This window comes from Notechis scutatus, chromosome 13 (assembly GCF_049901735.1).
Source record: "Notechis scutatus isolate UNSWTSFEM ecotype Mainland chromosome 13, rNotScu1.2, whole genome shotgun sequence".
NCBI lineage: Eukaryota > Metazoa > Chordata > Lepidosauria > Squamata > Elapidae > Notechis > Notechis scutatus.
Genome location: NC_142021.1, coordinates 14,412,480 through 14,440,102, shown reverse-complemented (window position 1 = coordinate 14,440,102; position 27,623 = coordinate 14,412,480). Strand labels below are relative to the sequence as shown.

At 45.5% G+C, this 27,623-nt stretch overlaps 1 protein-coding gene across 1 annotated transcript in view; it reads right to left on the bottom strand.

Annotated features, from left to right (window-relative positions):
* RTN4R (reticulon 4 receptor) overlaps positions 1 to 27,201 on the bottom strand; it is a 167,249-nt gene extending 140,048 nt beyond the window's left edge. Inside the window, exon 1 of the mRNA XM_087943103.1 lies at positions 26,727 to 27,201. Within this exon, the coding sequence (XP_087799229.1) occupies positions 26,727 to 26,748 (22 nt within the window). The 5' untranslated portion in view covers positions 26,749 to 27,201. The remainder of the gene's footprint in view (positions 1 to 26,726) is intronic.
* Positions 27,202 to 27,623: the final 422 nt, after the last annotated feature.

The following is a 27,623-nucleotide window of genomic DNA, read 5'->3' as shown; positions in this document are numbered from 1 at the left end:
ACATGCAGGCTCTCTCCCTCCCTCCCTAGAACTAAAGAGCGGATGACTGTTTCAATAAACCCAAGCAGAGGTCTCCGTAGCTTCCAATGCAAACAACTTCAACGTGGTAAATAGAAGCCAGTCAGGAAAAGCCCAAATGTTTACATGAAACTCAAATAGACTCATCAAGCAGGAAATAAAAGCTTGCAAAACACTTGGCAGAAGTGCAGGGAGTTTGGAGAGAAGAAAGTGATAGGAACACGGCTGGCAAGCAGACAAAAGCATTTCCCCCCCCAAAGGGCTGAAAGGGGCAGGAGTGTAAAGGCAAGGGTACAGGATTGTCTGTCCAGAGGAGCATGGATTTGGTTTCAGAATGGAAGCAGAAAAAGCAACTCAGTTTGACTTGGAAACCCAAGGAATTTCCGTTTCATGACCTACAGGCGTGAGCCAAAGAGATAAGGAGTGTCCCAAAAGGCTGTAGGCTGACTAGGGTCCCACCCTCAGTTGAACCTTAAGGCTGGGGTAACAGGTGGCACATCACCACAATCATAGAAGATGCAAAATACAAACCATCTTTTTTCCTTTTATTATCTGAGATTTTGAGAAATTCAGGTTTGAGGTGATTCTGGCAATTCCCTCAACCGCTGGGCCGTGAGAAAATTTTGGTGGGCCGCAGAGAAATCTCACCCCCTGAGCACCCCGCCAAAGCAATTAATCCAGGCTGTGCAGAAACACAAGGATGCGCCGTCCACATGGCCCACGGGAACTCTCCCCGCCCATTCACTCCTTACCCAGTAAACTTGCCTGCTAAATTGCTATTTTTCCTTTTTCCAACCATCATCTGTTCTGCTGTGCCGGGAGATTTAGATTGGCTAGGAAGCAGGAAATGGTTGGATTTCTTGCTTTCTAGCTAGTCTTTAGATCTTCGGCTCTGCTTTTAAGTACAGCTGAACCTCCCTTAGGACTGAAGGTTTGCTTGCAAGCAAATTCAGTGCAGACTCACGGCAAGCAAATTTGAGAGACTGAGCTAGCCAATGGCAGATAGATAGATCATTGAATGATTCTGTGAGCAACTCAATCTACCTGCTTTGCCTGATTTTGGGTAAAAGCTGCTCTTTTTTAAAATAAAAAAATTCAATATTTACATACATGGTGTGCTGTGAGTTAATTTTGTGAGTTTGCTTGCTAGCAAATTTTATGTGACAGACTGAGCTAGCCAATGGCAGATAGATAGATCTCTGAATGAATCTGTGATTCTGTGAGCAACTCAATCTGCCTGCCTGTTTTGCCTGATTTTGGGTAAAAGTTGTTATTTTTTATAAAAAATTCAATATTTATATAAATATTTATAATGTATGGTATTCAGCTTTGTACATGTGAAGCTGCTACAAAACTCATACCACCTCTTGGAAATGATCAAAGATCTACACGTGGAACAAGAAGATCTGCTTGTAAGTTTCGACGTGGCTTCACTATTCACTCAAATCCCGATAAAAGAAACTCTCGAAATCATCAAAAATAAATACCAACCACCCAAAACACCTCATGGAACTAACAGAACACTGCTTAACCAACACATATTTCATATACAAAGGACAAAGATACAAGCAAATTGAAGGAGCCCCTACGGATCACCACTATCACCCATTATTGCAAACCTGTTCATGGAAGAATTCGAACCCAGAGCCCTAGCCAATGCCACCCACAAACCCAAACTATTGTTAAGATACATCAATGACACATTTGTTATTTGGCCCCATGGAAAAGAAAACCTAAACAATTTCCTAACACACCTAAACAGCACACACCCCAAAATCAAATTCACCATGGAAACGGATACAAACAAACAACTACCATTCCTAGATGTCCTAATCTACAAAAAAACAGATGGCACACTAGGACACACCATATACCAGAAGAAAACACACACCAACCGTTACCTCAACACCCAATCCCACCACCACCCAGCACAGATAAACTCTGTGGCCAAAACACTAATCACCAGAACCAAACGCCTGGCAGACAAGACATACATTAAGACTGAACTATGCACCCCGACTAAAGTACTGACAGCCAACAGCTTCCACAAAAGCAAAATCACCAGCCTGATCCACAAAAACACACTGAGACATAATGGAGACCTAGAAGATGAACAGACCTATGGAACAGCTGTCCTGCCCTACATAAGAGGTACTACAGACAAAATCAGTAAGATACTACACAGGCATTACATCAAGACTGCCTTCAAAACAGACAGAAAAATAGCAGCCATCCTAAGAAACCCCAAAGATAAAATTGACCTGGAAAACCAAGGCATATACGAAGTCCCCTGTGCATCATGCCCTGCCACATACATTGGACAGACCAATAGAAGAATAAGTACCCGCCTAGATGAACACAAAAATGGGGTAAAAAAGCTGGAACACACTTCCTCACTAGTCCAACACATGAAAGCCACAGGTCATAGCATCGACTTCAATGGCACCAAAACCCTAGCCACTATAGAAAACCCCAGCTACAGAATTATCAGAGAAGCCATAGAGATTGAAAAAAGACCTGAAAGCATGAATAGAAGAGATGATTCCACCAGACTGTCAATCATTTGGAAGCCTGCACTCTCAAACAAAAAAATCTCCACACCACAAGCTAAGCAAACACCCGGGCACAAACAGATCCTCCCTGATACCTCCAGCTCAAACACACCCCAACCAGACACCCAGATGAAACCTAGCTTCCTAACAAATGATAGCCGTCCATTTACTCAGAGCCAAGCTGCCCTAAAGGCCTCCAATAAAGGAACACAATGTTGCCAGCCAATCAAGACACACAAAAAACCACAAAACAGACAGAAGATATTAGAAACATCAATCAAGCAGAACACAGCAAATTCCAAGACCAATAAACACAGACCAAGACTCCCAACCAATCAGGATGAAGAAAAAACCATTCTGGCACAGCAGTAGGCTAGCCCCAAATTTAAAACAGAAACGGCTGTGAAAGTCTGACTCACAGACGAACCCAATACACAAGCCTCATGATGGCAGATGAGATTCTGCCGAAATGTTGCTACAACTTTAAAAGCACAACTATAATGATGTGGGAAAATACCCGAACAAAGCTGAATACCATACATATAAATACCCACGAAAACTTAAGAAAACAAATATTTATAATATTTACATACAAGCCATGCCCAGCGAGTCACATGACAACCAAGCCACACCCACAAATTAGGCCATACCCACAGAACCAGTTAGTGGTCCCTGGGATCTAAAATTATGAGTTTCGTGGTCCCTGAGGTCCAAAAGGTTGGTGACCCCTGGACTAGATGACCCACAAGGTCCCTTCCAACTCTGTTATTCTGCCCCTTTCTATTCCTGTGGCCTCAACCATGTGTTAGTCAACACCCTGACACTACAGAACAACAGAGAACATAGAATCCTGAATCCACCCCTGAAGGCATCCTGCTCTCATCCTCATTTGAGTGTCAATTAGTGCAATGCAGGAACCCAGCCATGACATGTTTTATGTTGTCCTTGGTCACTCGCAACTCTTGCAGAAGCACACAGATTGAGACCAATTAGGAATGTTGTCAAGATCCCCCTGCAATCTGCTGTGATATAAATGTACAAGGGCTTTTTGTGTCCAACGAAGTTCTTCTGCTTGCCAAACTCTACCACGGCTTGGCCCACCAATCTTCCCCATATCAAATGCTCTTCCCAAAACCTGGCTTTGAAAAAAAATGCTGCCCTGTTGATCAGGGAAATGCACTTTGGCTCAGGCTAATCCATCATCCTGACTTGCAATTTAGGGCTAAATACACAAATGGGCTCCCAGGAAAAACAGAGCACTAAAGTGTGAAAGTTCGGCCACCATATTGCTCTTGTTTGCTTCCAGGAAGGAAAAAACAACAACCTTATCTGCCTTGTGAAAGAAAAGAAATGGAATGTGTCCTAACCTGGTCCCTGGCTACCTCTGAAGTTAGAAAGGCCAGTGAAGAATAAAAATGCCCTTGTCAGGATTCTGGCCGTTACCCCATTTAAATCATGAGTCTCGAGCCAAACTTCCAAAACTTAAAAATAATTTATTAGGAGTTAAAAGGTCCAGCGCTGCCTGGGTGTAGCCGACTCTGAGACACATCATTCATTGTCACCCTTGACCCTGTTTTCCCTCCACCCCCTGGGTGTATCATAATTCATATTCTACAATGAGACACATCCATAGCCTAGAGTCATCAATCATGCTCTCCAGTTAGAATTTTGCACGGCAGAAACTTCAGTCACCTAATTACTATCTTTGAAAACTATTTATGGAATGCACTTTTGGTTTGCAAGCTGCCGCACTGCTCCGCCCTCCCTTTCTGTTGGCAACTCTAAAAAGACCATAGAAATATTTTATGAGTTGACAGCCCTGCAGTTAAAACAAGCAGGTATTGTCAACTCGTAAAGCATTCCTGGCTTGCTCTCGAGTTGCCATAAGAAGGAGGGGGGAGATCTGATGGAGCAGTTCATTGCTATGATCAGAAGCACATTCCATGCATACCTTCCTCCAGATTGTGTCTCAAGTTACCAAGCCCAGCTGGACAGGCGTGTTTTGCCCAGCCCACAAAAGTGTTTTGTTGGAAAATGTGATTTATGGCACACCCTGGGAGGAGGGGGGGGAAACAGGGTCATAGGTGAACAGTAAATTATGTAGGGCAGAGCCAACTGCACTGGGGAAAAGTGCCAACATGTTGCTCCTAATAAATAATTGGATTTCTTTGGAAACTTGGCTCAAGGCTCATGAATTAATTAGGGCATTCGTTGGAACCCTGACAGGTATCACCATCCAAGGCCCACAAGTCCTCAGTCCTTATAATCATCCCGGTCATATGTCCAAGGGGACCTCTCCTTCAACACAATTGGAGAAATCTGCTCCAAATGTTGGTCATTTTCTCCCCCGCCCAACCCTCCCAATTTTCAAAGACACCTGCCGTGAAACTTTCAATTCAGAATTACTTTGTCCAGCTTCTTGCATACTTCTACAGAGTAGGATCAATCAATCAGAATAGAGCTGGAAGTGACCTTGGAGGTCTTCTAGTCCAGCTCCCTGCTCAAACAGGAGAACCTATACCATCCCAGAAAAAAGACTGTCCAGTTTCTTCTTATATACCTCCAGTGATGAAGCACCCACAACTTCTGTTGGCAAGTTGTCCCACTGGTTAATTGTCCTCACTATTAGGAAGTTTAGGGATGTGGTGGCTTAGTGGTTAAGCTTGTCGATCAGAAAGGCCGGCAGTTTGGCAGTTCGAATCCCTAGCACCGCTAGAGAATGGAGTGAGCTCCCATTACTTGTCCCAGCTTCTGCCAGCCTAGAGCCGTAAACGACTAGCATGTATGTGCAAGGGAAGTTTCTCCTCAATTCCAGGTTGCTGTTTTCCTTGATTAACAGAGTTGGAAGGGACTTTGTAGGTCATCTAGTCCAATCCCCCCACCCACCCAAGCAGGAGACCCTACACCATTTCTGATGGACTTCAGCTCCCAAGGTTTTTAAGCAATCTGGCTTAGAGGAGAGGGGGCTGAGGGCCAATTTATCTGGATGGTCAGGCAGTAGAAGTGTGACACTCTCTAATTTCAGAGTAGCACCAAGGCTTCCCAACGTTTTGGATCTTAGCTTCCCAGGCTGGAATGGGACAACTTGTCACAGCCAACTCACCATGGGACAACCCACTACAGGACAATTTAACCATTTAATCACCCAAAATAAATAAATAAATAAATAAATAAACATTTTGATGTTTGCCATTCACATCTCATTCTGTCCCTCCTTTTGCATCCTATCTTTAATTGATTCTATTCCACCATTTCTTTGATATCAGTATAACTCTTGCCCTGCAGTGAGGAGTCCCACAGCAAGTTGGCCATGGAGAGATGGCCAAGGCAAGATGGCTGTGGTGAGTTGGTCGCAGTAAATTGTTACAGACCATCACTCCAGGCCACTGTCACTAGACGAGGGCTGGATTGGGACCAAAGCTAAAGTCCAAAATCTTAGAAGGTGACATATTCTTGCCAGATACCTAAACTTGCTTCTGTCACCTTTGCTAGTGCCACAACTTAGCCAACAAGGCCAAGCAAATCTCTGGAGGGTGGATTCAACAAACGTTTGAGCAATGTGCCCTCTACAATATCTCAAAAATGAGCTGCAGCAGACCAATGCTGATGGCAGAGCAAAGTGCCACCCACAAAACAGCACTGGAGTGGCATCTGAATATAGCTAAGGTGGGTTAACTGTAAGAGACACAAGAAACAACCATTTTGTGATGACCCAGGGCGTGGTACAAAGGAAACATAGTCAAATAAGCAAGAAGAGTCCTTTTATTATCTCCAACTTTGCCCCCAAAGTCCAGGTTACCTTCGGCTGGAGAAAAATTCTCTCAGAAACAATCTTTAAATGGAGGAAATTCAGTCCAAAAATGAAGTACATACAAACTGTAACTAAAAATCCAAACAAACCAAGCTGCAGTAATTAACTTGACAGGGCAGGAGAAGGAATTTCAGATTTGAAAGCATGGCAAAACTCACACAGTTGGAAAGACGCCAGGAACACAGATAAGCCACAACAATACCAGATAAATTCACGATTTGCTCCCAACAGATTGCTGCGTGCAGCTTCCCTTTTTAAACACTGTGTTCCCAGCTGAAGCTAATGAAGGGAATCAGGGCCTTTTCCTCCCCCGTAAGCCACACAACTCACGTTGTTCCCTTCTCCATTCCTCCCTGGGTCTTCCTCTGAATTCCCTCTGCCTTTCTCTACCTCTCTCCTGCTCTGTCCAGCCGGACTTTGTCCTTCCCCAGTTTCTTCCACAGCCAACAGAGCCACACTCCCACTCCATCAGCTGCTTGGCCTCCCCCTCGGAATCAGATTCTGACAGGGGCACGACACATTTCTGGGATTTCAACAAAGTACCCCATGCACATCAGTTATGGATTAACCAGAACTTTTTGGTCACCTATGGAGGCATATAAAATTGCATGTACAACCAACCTAAACCATCTCATGTGTAACAATATTTGATTTTCCATAAATGCTTCTGATTTGCACCATGTTATGCACATCTTTGAATACAAATATGGGACGGCATGAACTCAGCAGAAACAAAGGCAGCAGGCAAATGGGACCAGTTCCCTCCCAATTTGCTGTGAGTTATCCACCGACTTCAATTATTTATAAAAATAATAAAGATGGGGTACAACTAAATAAATGAATACATGTATGAAAAATATAGCCTTCCTCAAGTTCCCCTGTGTGATAGAGAAGGGAAAGGGCTTATAAATTAAGCTTGATAATTTGAAACAATCTTGTGCAGCTTATCTATTTAAAGACCAACAAAAACTGGTAACTTTTGCTTGAATGGATATTCATATTTCTGCTTGATTTCTAGGTACTTCTGCAGAATTAAATAGGGAACATAAAAATATAACAGCAAATGTTTGGACAAACACTATCAATTCTCAGTCAATTCGAGGAGAGTTATGCTTTCAAAATTTCTTTCAAAGAAAAAGAGAATGTGGGTGAAATTTGTATTCACAGAGAGAGCTGCCTCTCCTGCTTCTTTAATAACTAGGGGAGTGAGGGAAATGTGAATACCCTGCCTCTCGTTGCTACAGCTTCCCAACCTTCAATTCAAGAAGAGACCAGACAGTCACTTATCTGAAATGGGATAGGTTCTCCTGCTTGAGCAGGGGGCTGGACTAGAAGACCTCCAAGGTCCCTTCCAGCTCATTCTATTCTAGTCTAATTTAATACCAAGGGAAAAGATCAGGAGGAAGGTCTTCCCAGGGCCCTTTTAGGCTTCTGAAGCCAGGAAAGGGGTAACAGGAAATCCTCTCTCCAGCCATCTGCAACCTTCCTGTGTCAGCCTTGGAAGCCATTTTTTTTTTCTTGGAAGCTTCAAGGCTGCCACGTTCAGTGCCTGGGAATTTGGGAAGGGGGATTTCACACAGAGGTAGAAGATTAGACACATCAACATGCTTGCCCTACACCTGAAGGAGAGTGACTGGAGGGATGTCTCCAGTTGGGACAAAGATTGGATTGGGCCATGTGATGGACTGGTGGGTGCAGGGGATGGATCTTGGATTTCTCTTTTGGGAAGTGTTAGGAATATAAGTCACCTAACAGGTATTTGGGTTAGAAATATATAAACCAGGATAAACATTTTTAAAACTGTATCTTTAAGAAAATGCAAAACTGTAATTAGGTGTGGTTTCTCAAACGGCCATAAGATGGAGCCAGAAACCTGGGTTGTTTAGCCTTAGTCTCAGAAGAGAATGTGAGTAAGTCTCTGTTTCCTTCTGTTGGAAAGTATTGCCGTTTCTCCATTTCTTCTAATTGACTTGATATTACTGGATTTAATGTAAGTCTGTTACTGAACTGTTTTTTGACACTGGACTTTGTTATTGAATTATCCCTGGATTGAAAACTGACTGATTTACTTGTGAATGACTTTGGATTGCTTATTTTGGACTTTGCTTAAACTTTCTGGAAGTAAAAACCTACATTTACTGTACAGTGTATCTGTGTACTATGTGTGTATTATTCAAACACTTCTCTCAAATACGTCTCCCTGTATGCGCTCATTCTCCTAATGGGGAATTACCTCAACAGGAAGGGAAAACCCGGAACTCTCAGATTCGGGTTTTCCCAGATGTGCCAATAGGACAACTCTCATAAAAAGGAACTTTGAAGAATGGTTTGTCTCGGAGTTTATTGGGTTGGAGTTGGTTAGTTGGAACGCTGACACCCTGGCTTCTCACCCTTCCTTCAATCCCAAAGGAAGATTTCAGAAGAAAAGTCCTCTAGGGGACAATTTTGGACATTATGACTGAAGAATTTCCTCTTCCTCCTAAGAAATGTGAAGACGTCATCCATGTCTCTGATCACCAAACAAATAATCTTAAGGCTACGGTGACAATCATCAGAAGGTTCTGCCCTAAATCGCCTGCAGTTCATCAGTTCCCACATAGTTTGGCTAATGCAGGAGAAACTCTTCCCTATTTAACCAGTGGTGGGATTCAAATTTTTTTACTACTGGTTCTGTGGGCGTGGCAGGGGAAGGATCTGGTAAAATCTCCAGGCAGAGGTGGTATTTGCCGTTCTCCAAACTACTCAAAATTCCCGCTACTAGTTCTCCAGAACTGGTCAGAACCTGCTGAATACCACCTCTGTGTCTAACCCCTTCCAGGTCGGAGGGGGGAAACAGGGTCACAGGGGACTGTAAATGATGTATGCCAGAGTTGGCATCATACAGGGCAGTGCCAGTATATCGCCTCTAATGAATCCATTGAAGTTTTTTGAAGTTTGGCTCGAGAATCATGGTTTAATTAGAGCGATTGCTGGAATTCTGACGGGAGCCCAGGCAGTCTGCGCACAGCTTCCCCGGGCTCTGTTTTCGCTGGCGGAGGGCTGCAGAAGGCCATTGCGGCCTAAATGGAGCCTCAATGAGTGATGGCGAGCTGGCCATGGCCATCCTGGCTACACTCATCCCAGCCAGCCCCCCCCCCAGCCCCCTGAGATCAAACACAACCCTGATGTGGTCCACAATGAAATCGAGTTTGACACCCCAGGACTAGACTCTCCAACCAAGGGCTGTTAACTCTTCTATCTGATTGCTGGAATACTCCCCAACCTTTCCAAAAATGTCAAAAGAGGAGATTGGCTGTGGAAGATACATCTTAACGAATATGATGGAAATGAAGAAGAAAAAAATTCAGGTCCAGAGGAATGCAAAAGAGTACACTCAATTAAGTCAGTTCCTTCCTTCCGCTTCTTCTGCAACACAGCAGAAATTGCACATTTGCATTGCATTTGCAGCCTCTTACAATGGAGATTGGCTAATCGTTCACACTCTCCTCTTAAAAGGGTCAAACCCCAACTTTTCTCCTTAAGATGTGCTCCTGGGTTTAATCCCTGCCTTAAGAATTTCCTAGAGAGATTAGTTAGAAGGCCACAATGACGATGTTAGGCAGGGTTTCCTGATTCAGAGGCAAACAGTGACTGGATAATTATCTTTTTAATGGGTTGAAGAGGAGATGCTACAATGCTAATGATTCGCTTAATGGCTAAGGGTTTATTGTGATGAGGACTATGCAGATGTTTATGGGGCTGCAGAATATACACCGATGCCTTAGAGGATATGAGGAAGAAATATAAAATGTGACACACAGACACATCGCAATGAATATTGATTCTTATTTTGGGCACAAAACACGAATGCAGTGAAACAGACAAACAAGCAGGGGCAGCCAGGAAGATTGTGGAGTTGTGGAACTTAAACCTCCAAAGGAATTGAATATGTTCAGCTCTAAGAAAATATGACCAGGTTTAGGACAACCTTCATCAAGTATTTTATGCATTGTCACACATATGTTCATAACTGTTCTCTATCATCCCAGTTTACCAGATATAGAATAATGGACTTTAAGGTACGAGAAAGCGATTCTGGTTGAACATTAGGAAAAACTTCCTGATAGCTTTGACAATGATTGATAAAAGGGGATGAATTCCACCAAATGTGATCAGCAAATGGAGGAGTCAACTCACCACAGCCAACTCGCCATGGGACAATTCACCACAGGACAACTCCCTGCGGGACAATTTAACAATTCAATTTAATTACTTAAATAAAAAATATTTTAATTTTTGCCATTCACATTTCATTCTGTCCCTGATTTTTCATCTTTCCTTAGTGATTCTATTCCACCATTTCTTTGATATTAGTGTAACTCTTGTCCTGCAGTGGCTATGGTGCGTTGGCCATGGTGAGTTGGCCATTATGTCCTGCGGCAAGTTGGCCATGATGAGATAGCCATAGCAAGTTAATCATGGTGAATTGGCCATGGCGAGTTAATCGTGGTGAGTTGGCTGTGGTGAGTTGTCATAGATACCCGAGCAAAGGCTGGATAAAAGGTATGGCTGAGATTTGACTGAATAGGGGAATTGGCGTGTATGACATTTATGGCTCTCCCTACTCTAGGATTCCACACTTTTCAACGTAAGGTGCCACCTGCTCCTCTTTACAATCCAGCTAAGGTGGCAACTGAAATTTACTTTAATCCCCATGATTAAAAGAAAGCATCAAGGCACTTTGCTGCCTGAGGGAGAAAAAAACATAATGGTGCAACTTTATTCTCCGTCACAATGCTGCTACTTTCCAGAATCAGTCATTTGAAAGAACTGGCTGCCTGCTTTAAGGGACATCTGAGTGCCTCCACTACATGAGGAGACTCCTTTTGGGGTCTAAGGTGACATGGTGGGCCACACAGAGCTCTTCCACCAAAAGGGAAGGACAGCCAAAAACTTGGATTCTCAAATTTGGCAACTTTAAGATACATGGACTTCAACTCTCAGAATTCATGCTGGATGGGGAACTGTGGGGGTTGAAGTCAGGGGTGGGCTGCTGGGTGTTCGCAGGGGTTCAGGAGAGCCCCTAGTTAAGATTCTCTTCAGTTTGGAGAATCCCGAATCCCACACCTGGCTGGCCCCACCCACCTCTCCCAGGAGTCCCTACACAGCCCATTTTGGATGCAGGAAAGTGCAGGGTACATGCGGAGGCTCAGGGAGGGTGAAAAATGAGCTTCCTGGAAGTTCGGGAAGGCCGGAAATGGGCTTGTTTCCGGCTTCCAAAGAGCCTCCGGAGCCCAGGGAGGCCATTTTCGGCCTCCTGAAGGATGGAGAAAAGCCTCTGGAGCCTGGGACGGGCAAAAACGCCCCCCTGCCATGGTGTAGGAGACCAACTAGGCCACGCCCACCCAGCAACCGAGCAAAGAACCCATTGCTAACATTTTTGAAACTCGCCTCTGGTTGAAGTCCCCATATTTGCCAAGATGAATACCACCTGAAGTAATAATTTCCTCTGTTTAATGATTGGGCCAACCCTGTGGTATCCCGCCTTCATATGGATCCCCACCAAATGATATACAAGGAGATATGTTGAACTATCTGAAAGGTTTAAATTGGATAAAGAAGTTTTTACAGATGCGGGAACTACTTTTGCAAAATATTTATATACCAGTGATGAACCTCTCGTTGCTAAGGTTTACAAATTATTTGAAATGAATGGAAAGGGTGTGAATATATTGTATGATGAAATGGGCAAAAAAAAATCAATATAATATCATGCTTGGCCAATGGGAAAATGTGGACAAATGGATTGAATTTACATTAAATTATGATTCTAAAAATTATAAAATGATGTATTATTGGCATTTAATGCCTGAAAAATTGTCAAAGATGCATGCTGGAAATGTAAACAATGTGAGGGTGTGGTTTATCAATTATGGTGCACCTATAAAACTGCTAAGCAAAAGACATTTGCTGATCCAGAACCTTCTTAAAACTGTTGCACAGTTGAAACAAGATTTTTTTTTTATTTTGGGTTTGATGGATAAACAGGCTGAAAAAAAGCGAATATAATCCTTGGTTGTATAAACAGAGTCATAGAATCCAAATCACGTATTAATATCACTTTATTAATCCTTAGTAAGGCAACATCTGGAATACTGAATCCAGTTTGGGTCACCACATTATAAAAACAGGCTGAGACTTTGGAAAAAGTTCAGAGAAGAACAACTAAGATGATTAAAGGCCTGGAGACAAAAGCATATGAAGAACGGTTGCAGGAATTGGGTATGGCGACTCTAGAGAAAAGGACTAGGGGTGAAATGATAGCAGAGTTCCAGTATTTGAGGGGCTGCGACAAAGAAGAGGGGAGTCAACTTATTCTCCAAATTCACCTGAAGACAAGACAAGAAGCAATGGATGGAAGCTAATCAAGGAGAGAAGCAACCTGGAATTGAGGAGAAACTTCCTAACAGTGAGGACAATTAACCAGTGGAACAACTGGCCACCAGAAGCTGTGAGTGCTCCATCACTGGAGGTGTTCAAAAAGAGACTAGAGAGTCACTTGTCCAAGATGGTATAGGTTCTCCTGCTTGAGCAGGGGGCTGGACTAGAAGACCTCCAAGGTCCCTTCCAGCTCTGATTGATTGAAAGAAAATATGGGACTTCTTCTATATGACAAGTTCTGCAAGGTTCCTATATGCACAAAGGTGGAAAGACGTGTGAATTTTCACAATGGAAGGATGGATTGTGGAGTTAATGGAACCGATTCAAATGGCAAATTTGACTGCTTTGATTAAGATCACGATTTGACTGCTTTCCTTTCAACAAGGAGACTATTTTTGGATTTTCCGCTTGATAAAGATAAAAAGGTAGTTTTGACTCTGGGATTTGATGACTAGATGTGTTCTGATTATAGAGAAATGTTTATTGTTGCAATTTAAAAGATATATATTTTATTTTATGTCATTTTATGTTTTTATATAATGGATATTATATGTATTCCTGGAGTTGCTACCGTGTTTCTCATATAATAAGGCCGGGTCTTATTTTTTTTTGAGCCCCGAAAAAATGGCTAGGCTGTCATTTCGGGGGTGACTTAATCCCCCCCCCCCCTTGCATCTTTGGGCAGGCGGGCGGCGACGGCTTGGGTGTTGACCTCGGCGTTGGAGGGGCACTTTGTATCAGGGTCAACGCAGGCAGCACCATATCTGGGTGTGCAACAAAAGTACTTCCTAACAGCAAGCCCCCCTGCCATTTCCCCCCCGCCCCCATTTTGCATGTTTTAATATAGGCCTTAATTTGGGGGTAGGGGCTTAATTTCATTTCATGCCTATAAAACATGCTGGGACTTCCTATTGGGGGAGGCCGTATTGTTGGAGAAACAGGGTAGTATGATTCATTTATGGATTGTTTTATTTAGACTAAGAAATCATGATATTATACATTGTTATTTTTTACTGTTATATATATATGTGTATGTATATATATATATATCTATATATATATCAATGTTTTAGTCTTGTATTTGTCTTTGGTTAAACTAAAATAAGTGTATCCTTATAATTTTATCCCTACTGAAGAGAATTGGAAGTACCTCACGCTATCCCAGGGTGTGCTGTTGTCAAGAAGGTAACATTTGATTGTGTGTCTACTTGTAAAAAAAATGTGCTTTTAATGACCATTTTATTTATAGTCACTAAACAAGCTACCTGTTAAAAGAGGAATGGCTATAGTAGGAGACAATAAACAGCATGATTCCATACCTTTCTGGTGAGAATCTCAGATGTTCAAAATAAGAATGGAAGCATTCAAACAACTTGGACAACTTTATATTATAGCTTTAATGAATGTAGCAGAAGGACTGTCAGAACCTGGGAGAAGGGTTAAAAGAGGAATCAGCCTACAATCCTTACATAGCCACAAGCGAACCAAGTCACAATCTCCCTTGAATTTTACTGACTGTTATTTAACTCCAAGCAGGTGCTAATGCTTAGCTGAGAATATCCTAGTGCAGCGATGGCAAAACTTTTTGTTGTGGTATGCTGATACCGCATGTGTGTTTGTGTGTGTGTGTATGTGTGCCAGCACCCACATTGTAATGCACCTTGCCCCCCCGTGCATGCACATGCACTACCCCCGGCTCCTTACCTGCACTACGCATACACGCACCTCCCAGCTGACTTTCAGCCCATTTGAGGCCGTTTTCGCCCTCCCAGAGGCTTGAGGGAAGCCTCAGAAGGCTGAAAACGGGCCCGTTAAGGCACATCTAGTATTTCCGGAAGGCCCATTTTTCAGCCTCCTGATGCTGCAGAGGCTTCCCTCAAGCCTCCAGGATGGCAAAAACTGCCTCAAAAGGATTGAAAATTACCTGGGAGGCACGTGCATGCGCAGTGCAGGTAAGTTTGGCTGGGGCTTGCGTGCCCACACAAATGGCTCTGCGTGCCACCATAGGTTTGATTAGCAATAAATCAGCTTAATTGGATCTTCACGTGTGGACCTGATCATTCCTGCTGCAATGAGAAACAGGAGAATCCTTGGCATCACCCTACTGAAAGCCATGCTTGAGAAATTCTCTGAAAATCCTCCTCTCCCTCTCAAGTCCTTTTAAAACAAATTCTCTGCTGTCAAAGAGAATGAAAAATGGTACAGTGGAGAAAATGTAGGTCTTTTCCACAGCATTAACATTTGCTAAATTGATTTTACAAATCTACTCCTTCTATTTCCACCTACCTTACTGTATATATATCGCATGCGTTCCTATTCTGTTAACATGCGATCTTCAAATGGGGCTCCAGCCACAACCTTTGACCCTCAGCTCCACCTTATGGATGGGTCCTGTTCTGACCCAGCTCCCCAAACACAACAAACCTTCTAAAGTTAATTCAAAGATTCCCTTATTAGGAGCGCCAATAGCCCTGCCAAAAATGTTTCTCTCTCACCGCAGGCTAACAAGTCCGTCCAGACGGAAGAGGAATAGTTGTCTGCCACATCTATTCCTCTTCGCCCCCTGCCTTTTATCCCCAGAGCTAGGGTGGGGCCTCGCTAGCAGCAGTGGCTCTTCCATCCCAAGGAGCGGCACATAGATTTCCACTGCTCTCCTCTCCTCTGCCTTCTGCACATTAAGCACTGGACCCTGCTGTTCCTCCTCTTCCTCATCAGCCACCTCCAGACCTGGGGATTGTTGACTCTCCATCTGAGGGATGACGGACAGACAGGCTCCACCTCTGTCTCTCTCTGTCTCTCTCTCTCTCTCTGTGACAGCTCCATTCCCTCTTCCCCCTCGGAGCTCGCAGGTTGCCTTGATGCTGACCCTGACCCCCACGCCTCCTCCTCCTCCGAGTCGGTTGTTGGACAACAGGCCACCACAGTCCTTGAGCAAACGGGACCTTCGTGTTAGAGGAAAGGTAAACCTTCTTATTGAGAACAGTCATTAGAACAGGGAGCCAAGAAACTGTGTGCTAGGGCCAAATTCCAAGAGGTTGTGGTGTCTTCCCTTTTGCTATTCAGTACTGCATGGCAAGCAAGCCACTTTCCAAACTTTAGGGAAGCAAGGAAGTGAAGCGCATGGGATGTAGTTCACTCCACATCCTTGCGGTGCTCCTCACTGCAGTCTCCCCTCAATACAGGTACCCTTGATTTACAACAGTTTGCTTCATTCAAAGTTTACAACGGCATTGAAAAAAGTGACATGACCATTTTTTACACTTATGACTGTTGCAGCATCCCCAGAGTCACATGATTTACATTTGGATGCCTGACAACTGACTCATAATGGTTGCCATGTCCCAGGGTAATATGATCCCCTTTTGTGACCTTCTGACAAACAAAGTCAATGGGGAAGCTAGGTTCACTGAACCACAGCATTACTAATTTAACAACTGCAGGGATTCCCTTAACAAGCGGTTTATAGAGTCACCCTGTTGCCCCCAACAATCTGAGTCCTCATTTTACCCACCTTGGAGGGTCAGAAGACAGATTCAATCTTGAGACAGTCAGGATCGAACTGCTGGCAGTGGGCAGTTAGGAAGAAAGGGAGGAAGGAAGGGAGGGAGGGACAGCAATCGCTTCATAGTGCTCCTCAGCCCTCTCTAAGCAGTTTACAGAATCAGCCTATCTTCCCCAAAAATTTGGGTCCTCATTTTACCCACCTCGGAAGGATGGAAAGCTGAGTCAACCTTGAGACTGGTGAGATTTGAACTGCAGGCAGCCGGCAGTCAGCAGAAATAGCCTGCAGTACTACACTCTAACCACTGCACCACCGCAACTCTTATAAGCAGTAACAGGTGTAAAGGTAGGAAGAATATAAGACACACATGTAGGTTTGGAGGACCTGACTTGACAGCAGTTTATGCAAAAGGAATCTAGGCTTTCACAAATTAAACAAGAACTGCAGTTGTTATACAGTCAAATGCTATCTGGGGTGCATTAATAGAAGGATAGAGGCCATATGGTGAACAGAATTGTTCCACTTTACTCTGGAACAATTAGAAGCCATCTAGATCAACCCCCTGCTTAAGCAGGAGACTCTACACCATTCTGGACAAATGGTAGTCCAATCTCTTCTTGGAAATCTCCAGTGATGGAGCCCCAGAAATTCTGAAAGCCAGCCATTCCATTGATTAATTGTTTTCACTGTCAGGACATTTCTCCTTAGTTCTCTTAAATGTTCTTCCACCCATTATTTCTTGTCCTGCCCACAGGTGCTTTGGAGAATACACTGATCCCCTCTTCTCTTTAACAGCCTCTCAAGTATTGGAAAACTGTTTTCATGTCACCCCGCTCCTTCTCTTTCATAGGCTAGGCCAGGGCTCTCCAAACGTGGCAACTTTAAGACTTGTGGAGTTCAACTCCTAGAATTCTGCAGCCAGCATAGCTCCACAAGTCTTAAAGTTGCCAAGTTTGGAGAGCTCTGGGCTAGACATACCTAGTTCCCTTAATTATTCATCCTATGGTTTAATCTGCAATCAGAGTTCAGAGAAGAGCAACCAAGATGATCAAAGGCCTGGAGGCTAAAACATAGAACGGCTGTAGGATTTGGATATGGCCAGTCTAGAGAAAAGAAGAATTAGGGACAACATGATAGCAGTATTCCAATATTTGAGAGGCTGCCCGAAAGAAGTGGGGATTAAATTATTCTCCAAAGCATCAGAGGGCAGGACAAGAAACAATGGATGGAAACTAACCAAAGAAAGAAGCAACCTGGAATTAAGGAGAAACTTCCTAACAGGGAGGACAATTAACCAGTGGAATGGCTTGCATTCAGAAGTTGTAAATGCTTTACCATTGGAGGTTTTTAAAAAGAGATTGGACAGCCACTTGTCTGAAATGGTACAGGTTATGCTGCTTGAGCAGGGGGATGGACTAGAAGACCTCCAAGATCCCTTCCAGTTCATTCTTTTCTATCCCAGTCCTCTTATTTTCTTTGTTGCTCTTTTCTGCACGCTTTCTATGTTTAAAAGTTATGCCAGGAATAAATCTCCAGATGGATTGATTTAGGAAACAACGAACAATTGCTCCAGTTACAGAATTAACCCATAACCTTCAAATCACAACGAAATAAATGAACTGATAAGTTTAAAGACTGATTTTATATCACTTCTCCACAATATGCTATCCATCAAGGCCTGCCAAATAATAAATATTATTTGCTCAGCAGCTATCGAAAACTGTCAAAGCTCAGATTCTGAAATTAAATGCACAGATAAGGCTAAGTAAAAGTCCCAACCCTCGAGTAGTGTCAGGTAGCTGAATCTGAGTGTCAAAAATATTAATCACTTGGAAGCATGGAGGAAATTTCATTTTCTCTGTACTTAATGGTGAGCAAGTGAACTTCAAGAGTCTCAAAACCACTACCCAGGAAGATAAGTTGGCATCACAGCTACCTCTTGAGAAGCTCCAGAAGGAAACGTGTGAGTGGAATTGAAAGTCTGACAAGGTCACCAAACCATTCATGAATGACCCACACCCATAACCATCACAGCCTGTCTAGAAACAGCAAAGTCTATTAAACTATCGTAAAATCTACATGACATACTTAATTTGCAAGTATAAATAGTCAGCAGTCCATCCCATCAGCAATTTAGTCAATGAGTTTATACCTGCACCAATTCTTGGTTTGTTCAAATGTATTATTATTTATTGTTATTGTTGTTATTGTTGCTAATGTTGTTACTGTTGTTATTGTTCATTGCTCAGTCAGCCAGATGTTCAGACTGGGTTTGGCATTTTTGTCTACCTATTGAGACCTTACCAAGGATACGGGATAGGCAAATCTGGATGATGATATATCATCATCATCATCATTTTTTATTCATTAAACATGAAACTCAGTCTGAACATTTAAAAATACATCACAAATATCATTGATATTATTATTATTATCTCTTTTATTCATTAAATATGAAACTCAGTCAAATGAACATTTAAAAATACATCACAAATACCAGTGACTGGCGCTGATGGTTGATATGGGTTGTTATTGTTATTACCTTCTCATCTTTCCTTTTACCAATTTTCCTTAACTTCTTATGGCTATAACTTTATTGTTTGTATTCCATGATTTATGTTGATTGCTTTTATTTAGTATCCTATTATGATTCATGTTGATTACTTATTTAGTATCCTATGACTATCGCTGAGGGTTGTACCTTGTGATTTAAGATGATTGTATTTTATGATTGTGATCAGGATTTATCACTTGTTGCTTGTATGTACACTGAGAGTTTATGCACCAGAGACAAATTCCTTGCGTGTCCAATCACGCAAACAGCATGGCTTTGTGCAAATTTCTTAACAACCAGTTCTGTGGGTGTGGCCTAATTTGTGGGTGTGGCTTGGTGGTCATGTGACTGGGTGGGTGTGGCTTCTATGTAAATATTATAAATATTGATGTAAATGTTGATTTTTTTTAATAAAAAAGAGCAACTTTTACCCAAAAGCAGGCAAAGCAGGCAGGCAGATTGAGTTGCTCACAGAATTACAGATTCACTTAGAGATCTATCTATCTGCAATCGGCTACCTGAGTCTGCACTGAAAAGTAGAAGCTTCAGTCCTAAGGAAGGTTCGGCTCTGATTTTAGATTAGCTAGAAAGCAAGAAATCCAATGATTTCCTGTTTTCTAGCTAATCTAAATCTCCCAGCACAGCAGAACAGCTGGTGGTCGGGGGGGGAGGAAAAATAGCAACTTACCAAACCAGGCAAGTTGGATGGCTCGCATGCCAGGTAAGGAGTGAGTGGGAGGGGCAGGGCCAGCCAATGGAGAGATTTGCTGGTTCTTCGAACTGCAGCCAATCGTAACACGCCTGTGTGCAGCGTTTGCAAGAAATCATCAGCTGTGCCGCCTGGACAGCTGAGAAGCGCTGTGCGCGAGTGTGCAGCATTTGAAAATCCTCTTGTTTCCTGCTTTTTCAACCTCAGCTATGCTACGCAAAGCAACTAAGGAGGGAAAAACAGGAAATAAAGGACAGCTTAGAGCCCGGGCAAGCGGGTGGGCCAAACACCGAACCAGTTCGGTATCAGCTGCTCTTTGCAGCTACTGGTTCTATAGAACTGGACCGAACCGGTAGCATCCCACCCCTGGAATTTATCCAACAAATCATCTTAAAAGAAGCTAAAGTTCAGTTTGCTCCATTTCCACTAAAGACTAGCTGAGATCTCCAAATGCAAACACAACTAGCCAGAGCAATGCATAATTTTCTATTACATCCTTTAAAAGTTTCAAGACAAATGAGTGTACAACTTGAAACAATCTTTGCCTCCTTAGTCTGTTACTAATTTTGCCACCCAAAAAAATCACTTTGACAAATTGTCCCACTGTAATCACTATTGTAGACAAACCTATTTAAAGTTATTTTTGTATCCAGTAAGAGCATCCCTGTTATGAAGCAACTCAGAATATATACAGTAAGCTATAAAATGGAACCCAAAATATACATAGCAAGCTGCCTTCTTTAGGCCTGGACTTCAGCTAATCTGAAAAAAAGTGGGATCTAGCCTGGTTAGAATTACAAGACCCAAAGTTGTAGGGAAGTTCTGGGAAAAGAGGCACGGAGATAACATTTCATCTCCACATTCTAGTGTGGGCCACTATTAGTTATATTATTACAAAAAGTCAGCAAAGGCTCCACATCTGCTTAACTGCAGTGACATCTGCATCTTGGAAACTCGTTGGCCAGATGACTGACTGTAGGATACTGTGAGGTTCTGTGAGAACCTGTAATCAAGGAGAAACTTCCCAAAAGTGAGGACAATTAACCAGTGGATCAGCTTGCTGTCAGATGCTGGGGATGCTCCATCACCAGAGGTTTTAAGAAGAGACTGGACAGTCACTTTTCTCAAGAGTTGGACTAGAAGACCTCCAAGGTCCCTCTCAACTCTGTTATTTTGTTCTTCAGTGGAATGGCTTGCCTCCAGAACTTGTGGGTGCTTCACCACTGGAAGTCTGTAGAGATTCTCCATCATCCAGGGTATGGTTGTCCCAAAGGTGCTTTTTCTGGAGGCAACTGGACTTTCTTGGTTTTTCTTTTGAAGTCGTTTCGCTTCTCATCCAAGAAGCTTCTTCAGCTCTGACTACATGGTGGGGAATGGAAGGATTTATATTCCTTGCAGGCAGCTGGTCATTTGCATCCTTTTAGAGGGTCTTTGGGGCCACTTGGAGGTTTATCTGTGTCCTCAAGGTCACCTGAGTAGTGTAAATAGTTCCTGTAGTCTGCAATTTTTTCCTCTGGAAATCTGAGGAAATTCATCACTGGTGGTTTTTAAGAAGAGATTGGACAACCGTTTGTCTGAAATAGTATAGGGTCTCCTGCTTGAGCCAGGGGGTTGGAGTAGAAGACCTCCAAGGTTCCTATTCTGATTGATTGATTCTGTGAGAAGTAAAAGCAGTTTGGGCACATGGGAAAGACAACCCGGCCTACTCTCCCCTCCCCCCAGGCAGGAACCGCACATAAAGTACACTTAATGGCCAGTTTAACTTTTACCTCTTTCTCCTCTGAAACAGGAATGGAGAAAGGATTTTTTAAAAGCTCTTTGCACTTGATGGCAATTACACAGCATCAAAGAAAAGGGCACTCAACTTATACCAGAGAAAACAAAATTCTGCGGCCTGTTCAATTAAGCTGATGTAATTTTCCTTATTGAAGAATAATCCATTCTTATGTTTTTACTAATGCACAGGACTTGTAGAATAGGTTTATTCAAACAAGGGGGAAAAGGGGGATGCACGGTTATGCGTGCCTAATAGATAACTTCAGTTCTTTTTTACTTTCTAAAAGAAAGATATGGTATACCCATAAATATTCTCTCCTACTGTAAAGACTAGTTCATCAAAACATAGCAAATTTAAGATGTTTTACCTTATGATTCTTGACGAATGCATCTTTTCTTTTATGTACACTGAGAGCATATGCACCGAAGACAAATTCCTTGTGTGTCCAATCACATTTGGCCAATAAAGAATTCTATTCTATTCCTATTCCTATCTCTATTCTTATTGTACCCTATGACTATCATTAAGTGTTGTAGCTGATGATTCTTGACTCTTGTCGAATGTATCTTTTCCTTTATGTACATTGAGAGCATTTGCACCAAGACAAATTCCTTGTGTGTCCAATCACACTTGGCCAATAAAGAATTATATTCCTGTTCTATTCTTATTCTATTCTATTCTATTCTAATTTCTATTCTATTCTATTTCTATTGTACTTTATGATTCTCGACGAATGTACCTTTTCTTTTATGTACACCACTGAGAGCTGATGCACCAAAGACAAATTCCTCGTGTGTCCAATCACATTTGGCCAATAAAGAATTCTATTCTATGTGTGAACTTCAACTCCCAAATAATTTGTGCTTCACAGGGAATTCTGGGAGTTGAAATCCATGCTTCTTAAAAGTTGGTAAGACTGAGAAACCTTGTAGATGATCTTTGTTCTGGGTGTACCATGTGTCACTTTGGAATGAAAAACTGAACTTCTCAAGATAAACCCTTCACTGCCTTTTCTGCTTTAATAAGTGAGAACAATCAACCCATGAAATGGAAGTTGCCTTTGGAAGTTGTGGGAGCTTCATCATCACTGGAGGCTTTCAAGAAGAGACTGGGCTGCCGTTTGTCAGAAATGGTGTAGGGTCTCCTGCCTGGGTGGGGAAGGGGGTTGGATTAGATGACCTACAAGGTCCCTTCCAACTCTGTTAATCTTAATCTAATCTAATATTAGCAGCCTCTGCAGCAGAGGCAGATTTGTTGGACACCACTGTAAAATCAAAGCTGCTGCCCCTGTTTTTACAGGTGTGGCATGTAAAAAAGAGGCAGTGGTCACACCTTCCAGTTTTTGACGCCCCTCTGCCACTACACCCAGCCTCCCACCCACACCTAATACTGTCTTCAAAGCTTGCTCAGATCAGCCACCCGGGTGAGATAGCAGGGCTGGAAGGTGTGTGCATGAGCACCTGGCCTGCATCTCCTGGCTTGAAGATCTCGTGTTCTGCGTAGGGATTTTTCGTCATGCCCTAGAAACCTACACAACAATTGGATTATCCCTTACATGGGACGGGAGTGGAGGGAGCGGATTCTCCTTCCCCTCCTTTGTGTGGGTTTTAAAGGCTGATTAGACATTTCATTATAATAATAACATCAAGCAACTTTCTGTGGCATGGCATATTGGTTTTTTTTTTAAAATATATATTATGGAGCTTAATACATTCCTTTGCTTGAAATGATTTTCTGGGGAGTTTATAGCGGATTTCATACTCTCACATTCATAGACAAACACAGCAGCCTTGTATTTCTTTCTTTGATAGAGGGATGCCCAAATCCTTGCTTTTGCCACCAGGTGGGTGTTATTTTTATTTGGGAAGGAGGGAGGGAGAAAAGAAAAGGGGGAGGGATGGAGGAAGTAATGAAAAGGGACAGGGAGGGAGGGAGGGAGGAAAGAAGAAAGGAAAAGGCATAGGGAGAGAGGGAGGAAAGCAGGCAGGCAGGAAGAAAGGAAGGAAAAGGAAGAGGGAGGGAGGTAGAAAAGAACGAAGGAAAAGGGACAAGGAGGGAGGAAGGCAGGCAGAGAAGAAAGGAAGAAAAAGGAGGAGGGAGGGAGGGAGGGAGGGAGGGAGGGAGGGAGGGAGGAAGGAAGGAAGGAAGGAAGGAAGGAAGGAAGGAAGGAAGGAAGGAAGGAAGGAAAGGGCTGACCTGACATCTATGACACTCTCCCCATGAGATGCAACACACAATCTTCTGCAGGCCTCTGGTTCTTTCTCCAGCTAACAGTGGGGGGCAGAATACACATCCGCACAATTTTCTGTTCCCAAGAGAACTTTTCTGAAGGGTTTAAGGCAAGCAAATTGTCAGCAGCCAGGAAGCATGAATCAAGTGATCCCAGGATTCTTTGAGGCCTTTGGGGCCCAATATTCTCCCTGCTCTCATTTAATTAGACTTTTTTCCCCACATGGTCCTAAAGATTTCCCATTAATTGACCAGTTAATTTAGCCCAGGAAACTGGCTTCCCGAAAGAGGCAAAATCTATCTGAAGTGTTTTGAAGGCACCCTGAGATATTTCCCCTGCAAGCAAACAAGGAGGTGTTTGTTTGGTTTCTCTGCTGCATTGAAGTCATATCCATAACCATCAACCACACTGGAGAGAGGGAGAGGAGGGGAAGAGGAAGAGAGAGAGAGAGAGTGAGGAAGAGAGAGTTCTGTGTGTGTGTGTGAGGGAGAGAGATAATGAGAGAGAACAATGGAGGAGAGAGGGGGAGGGGGAGGAAGAGAGAGGGAAGGTGGGAGGGAGAAAGAAGAGAGGGTGAGGAAGAGAGAGAGGGAGAATGAGAAAGAGTGTGTATGTGTGTGTGAGGGAGACAGATAACAAGGAGAGAAAAGAAGGGAGGGGAGAGAGAAGGAGAGGGAGAGAGGGTGAGGAAGAGAGAGAGAGAAAGTGTGTGTGTGTGTGTGTGTGTGTGTGTGTGTGTGTGTGTAAGGGAGAGAGATAATGAGAAAGAGAGAGAGGACAGTGGGAGAGAGAAAGAGAAAGAGAGAAAGGGGGAGAGGTATGAGAGATGTCTCATACACTCCCTGTAAAGCAGCCTAAGAGAGAGTGAGAGAAGCAGCCAATAATACCCAGATACACAGAATCTCCCCAACGTGATAGGGTGGGGGTGTTTGGGTGGGGGTGAGCCATAAATCCAGGTGGGAAACTCATTTCACCACCACCACCCCCAGCCTTAGGAAACTTCTCTGCCTGGAGGGCTGCCTGTTGTACAACCTTCCTCCCCCTTCTTGGCTCCCTGAGAGAATTGCCACTAGGCGGTACCCTTGGAATGGCGCTTTCACTTTCCTCCCCCCCCCTTGCCCCCCACTGGCCCCCAAAGGATACCTCACCCCCTCAGCCACCCAGTCCAGCCACCTGCCCCAGGGCTCCCCAACCCAAGGGCGTACTCACTAAATCCCACCCACTCACCTGAAAGACTCTGGCTGCCTTTGCCCCTCCTCTCCATCCTCCCCCCACACACGGGCTCTCCTCCAAGATCCCCCCGCAGGAGCCTCCACAACTGATTTCACCAAGAGGCCATTAAGAAAGAAAGGAAAAAAAGTGGAAGAAAACCATTCCCAGCCTACACAATATTTGTTCACTTTCCATGAAATCTTTCTCTTTTCAACCCGCCTCCAACCTTAATCCAGTTTAGCACCTTTGACTAATGCATGTTTTACAAGAAACTGAAAATAATAATCGGGAGAAGAGAAGGAGGAGGAGGAGGAGGAGGAGGAGGGAGGAGGAGAAAAGAAGAAGAAAAGAAGAAGAAGAAGAAGAAGAAGAAGAAGAAGAAGAAGAAGAAGAAGAAGAAGAAGAAGAAGAAGAAGAAGAAGAAGAAGAAGAAGAAGAAGAAGAAGAAGAAGAAGAAGAAGAAGAAGAAGAAGAAGAAGAAGAAGAAGAATCCACCTGGTTTACCTCTTTGTGCCTCCTCCTTTTCCTCCCCAAACTCCACCCCACTTTTCGGAGCCCCCCACGCACACACCAAGTACCCCTCTTTTCAACCCGTAAGTCTGCGGCTGGAAGTGGTCACACACACACCCCGGCACGCACGCACCTCCATCGGGCGCTTTGATCTAAAGAGGTCATCTCTACCGTTGCAATTCACAATAAAAAGGCGCTACCGAGCAAGATAATCCTTTAACCGCGCGGGGGCGGGGGGAGATAATAGATCGCTCTCCTCTGTCCTTAGACCACTTTCGTTTTCCCCCCGCTGGGAACGTCCAGATTCTCCTGCCCTCTGAAACACACACCACACACACAAAATCGCTGGAAACTTTGGCCAAACTCTATGGGTTTCCCAGGCCAGGCTATTCGACCCTGTTCTGCAAGGGACCGGGGCCGGGGCAATCCTGCTGTTGAAATGGGGAGGGGGGCTCCTCTCTTGCCCCGCCGCAATCGTCTCTGGCCGGGGATGCCTCCCGACACTGAACAAGCTTTGCAAAAACCTCCGTTGAATGTCAGTCGCGGCGTCAGGAGAAGACCCGGGTATCAGGGACCTGTGTCAGGTGGAATCCCCCCGCCCCCCCCCGGCAAAAAAAGACCGAACCTTTGGCAGGGATCGCCCGTGGCAAGAAAGACTCCCCCCCCCCCACGGCTCCACAGGAAAGGCCCCGATGAAGGGGTGGCCAGGCTGGCCGGGGGGAGGGGAGAAGACAGCCACCCCTCATCCTCGCCCAGCTTCGCAACATCTGCAGACACCTGCCGGAGCTGCAGAGCCCCCCACCCTTCCCAGGCCAGCGGGAAGCTCGGGCGAAAGCCAACGGGGGGCTTCCAGGAAGCCCGAGGCCTCCCTCCAGGCCAGGGCGCTCCCCAGGTGGAGACCCTGCGCCGGCCGAAGAGGCGGGGAGAAGAAGAAGGGGGACGGGAGTCCTGCCTGGAAATAAACCGCTGCGGCGCTTTTCGGGCTGGAAAGGAGAGCCCGGCTGCCCAACAGCCTCTCGACGCCTGGGGGGGGATGGAGGAGGGAGAGAGAAACGCCGCCCTCCCCCCAAGCGCCTCCGGCTCTGGGGGGTCTCCGGGCCGCCGGGGCGGTCGCCCCCAAAACAGGGCCGGGGTCCCCAGGGCCCTTCAGCACCGAACCCCCTCCTCCGAGGCAAAGGCGAAGGGAGCAGAAGCCCCCCCCGCCCTCAATACACACACCCGCGGCGGCTGCTCTTCCGCAACGCGAAGCGGCCGCCCTGCCGCCCCGCCTGGCCGCGCACCTCTGCGCCCAAGCGCATCCTCCCTGCGCCCGCCTCCCCTCTCCGGAACGAGCCCACCGCGCGCGGCAAACTTGCCAGGCGGAACTTCTGCCCCGCGCCGAGCCCGAGGCTGCCTGCCTCCCTCCCCTCCCGCGGGCGCCCTCTTGCCTACCTTCCGCGATGGCCCTCTTCATCTTAGGCGCTCGGGCAAGGCACGTCTCGGGGGCAGCAATCCTTCCCGGAGGGGCGCGGCGGGCAGGCGCAGCGGAGCCTCATGCGAACTTCTCAGCGGGCGCGGCCAGCCAGGGGTTGCCTCTGCCGGCGTCTCCGCGGAGGGCCGCCCGGCTCCTCGGGCGAGCGAGGCGGAGCAGTCCGGCGGCCGGAGCCAGCATCCAGACGCGGGAGCGGGACGGAGTCGGGCGAGCGGTTCTCCTCGTTTCCCGGCGGCGGAGGGGGGGATACCGATCCGGGCCGCCTCCCGCGCGGCTCCCAGCCCCGGGCGACGCGTTCCGACCCCCGCCCTCCCCGCCCCTTCCCTTCGCTTCTTCCCCGCCGCCGCGTCCGGAAGGCGGGGCGCGGTCCCTGCTTGGAGCCGAGGTGCGCCGCGCCGCGCCGAGCCTGGGCGAGCGAACGAGCCCGAAAGGTGTAGGACGCCGGATGGGATCACGTGGTGGGAGGAGACGGCTCGGCCTAGATCGGATTTACTGGCGGGCGGAGGGAGGCGGCGGAGGGGAGGAGGGGCCGCAGCACGCTCAGCCGGGAAAGCGCCCGGAGCAGCGGACAGGGAGCCGCTGCGGCCACGCTCGGCCTCGCCCGGGGCGGAGCTGAGCCCGCGGCAGGTTGGCCGCTCGGCCGATGGAAGGAGCCGAGCTCGCTGGGCGCCACAGCTGACGGGGCTGCCTGGAAGGGGAGAGCGGCGGGGGCGAGGTGGCCTCACGGGACTGCCCGAAGGGGCGACGGCCTCCCGGCAAGGAACGCAGGATGAGGGGCTGCTGCCCTCGCCGGACGGCTCTCGTTACCTAAAGGACGGAAGGCCGCCGAGGAGACGACAAGGTGCCCCCCCGCTCGA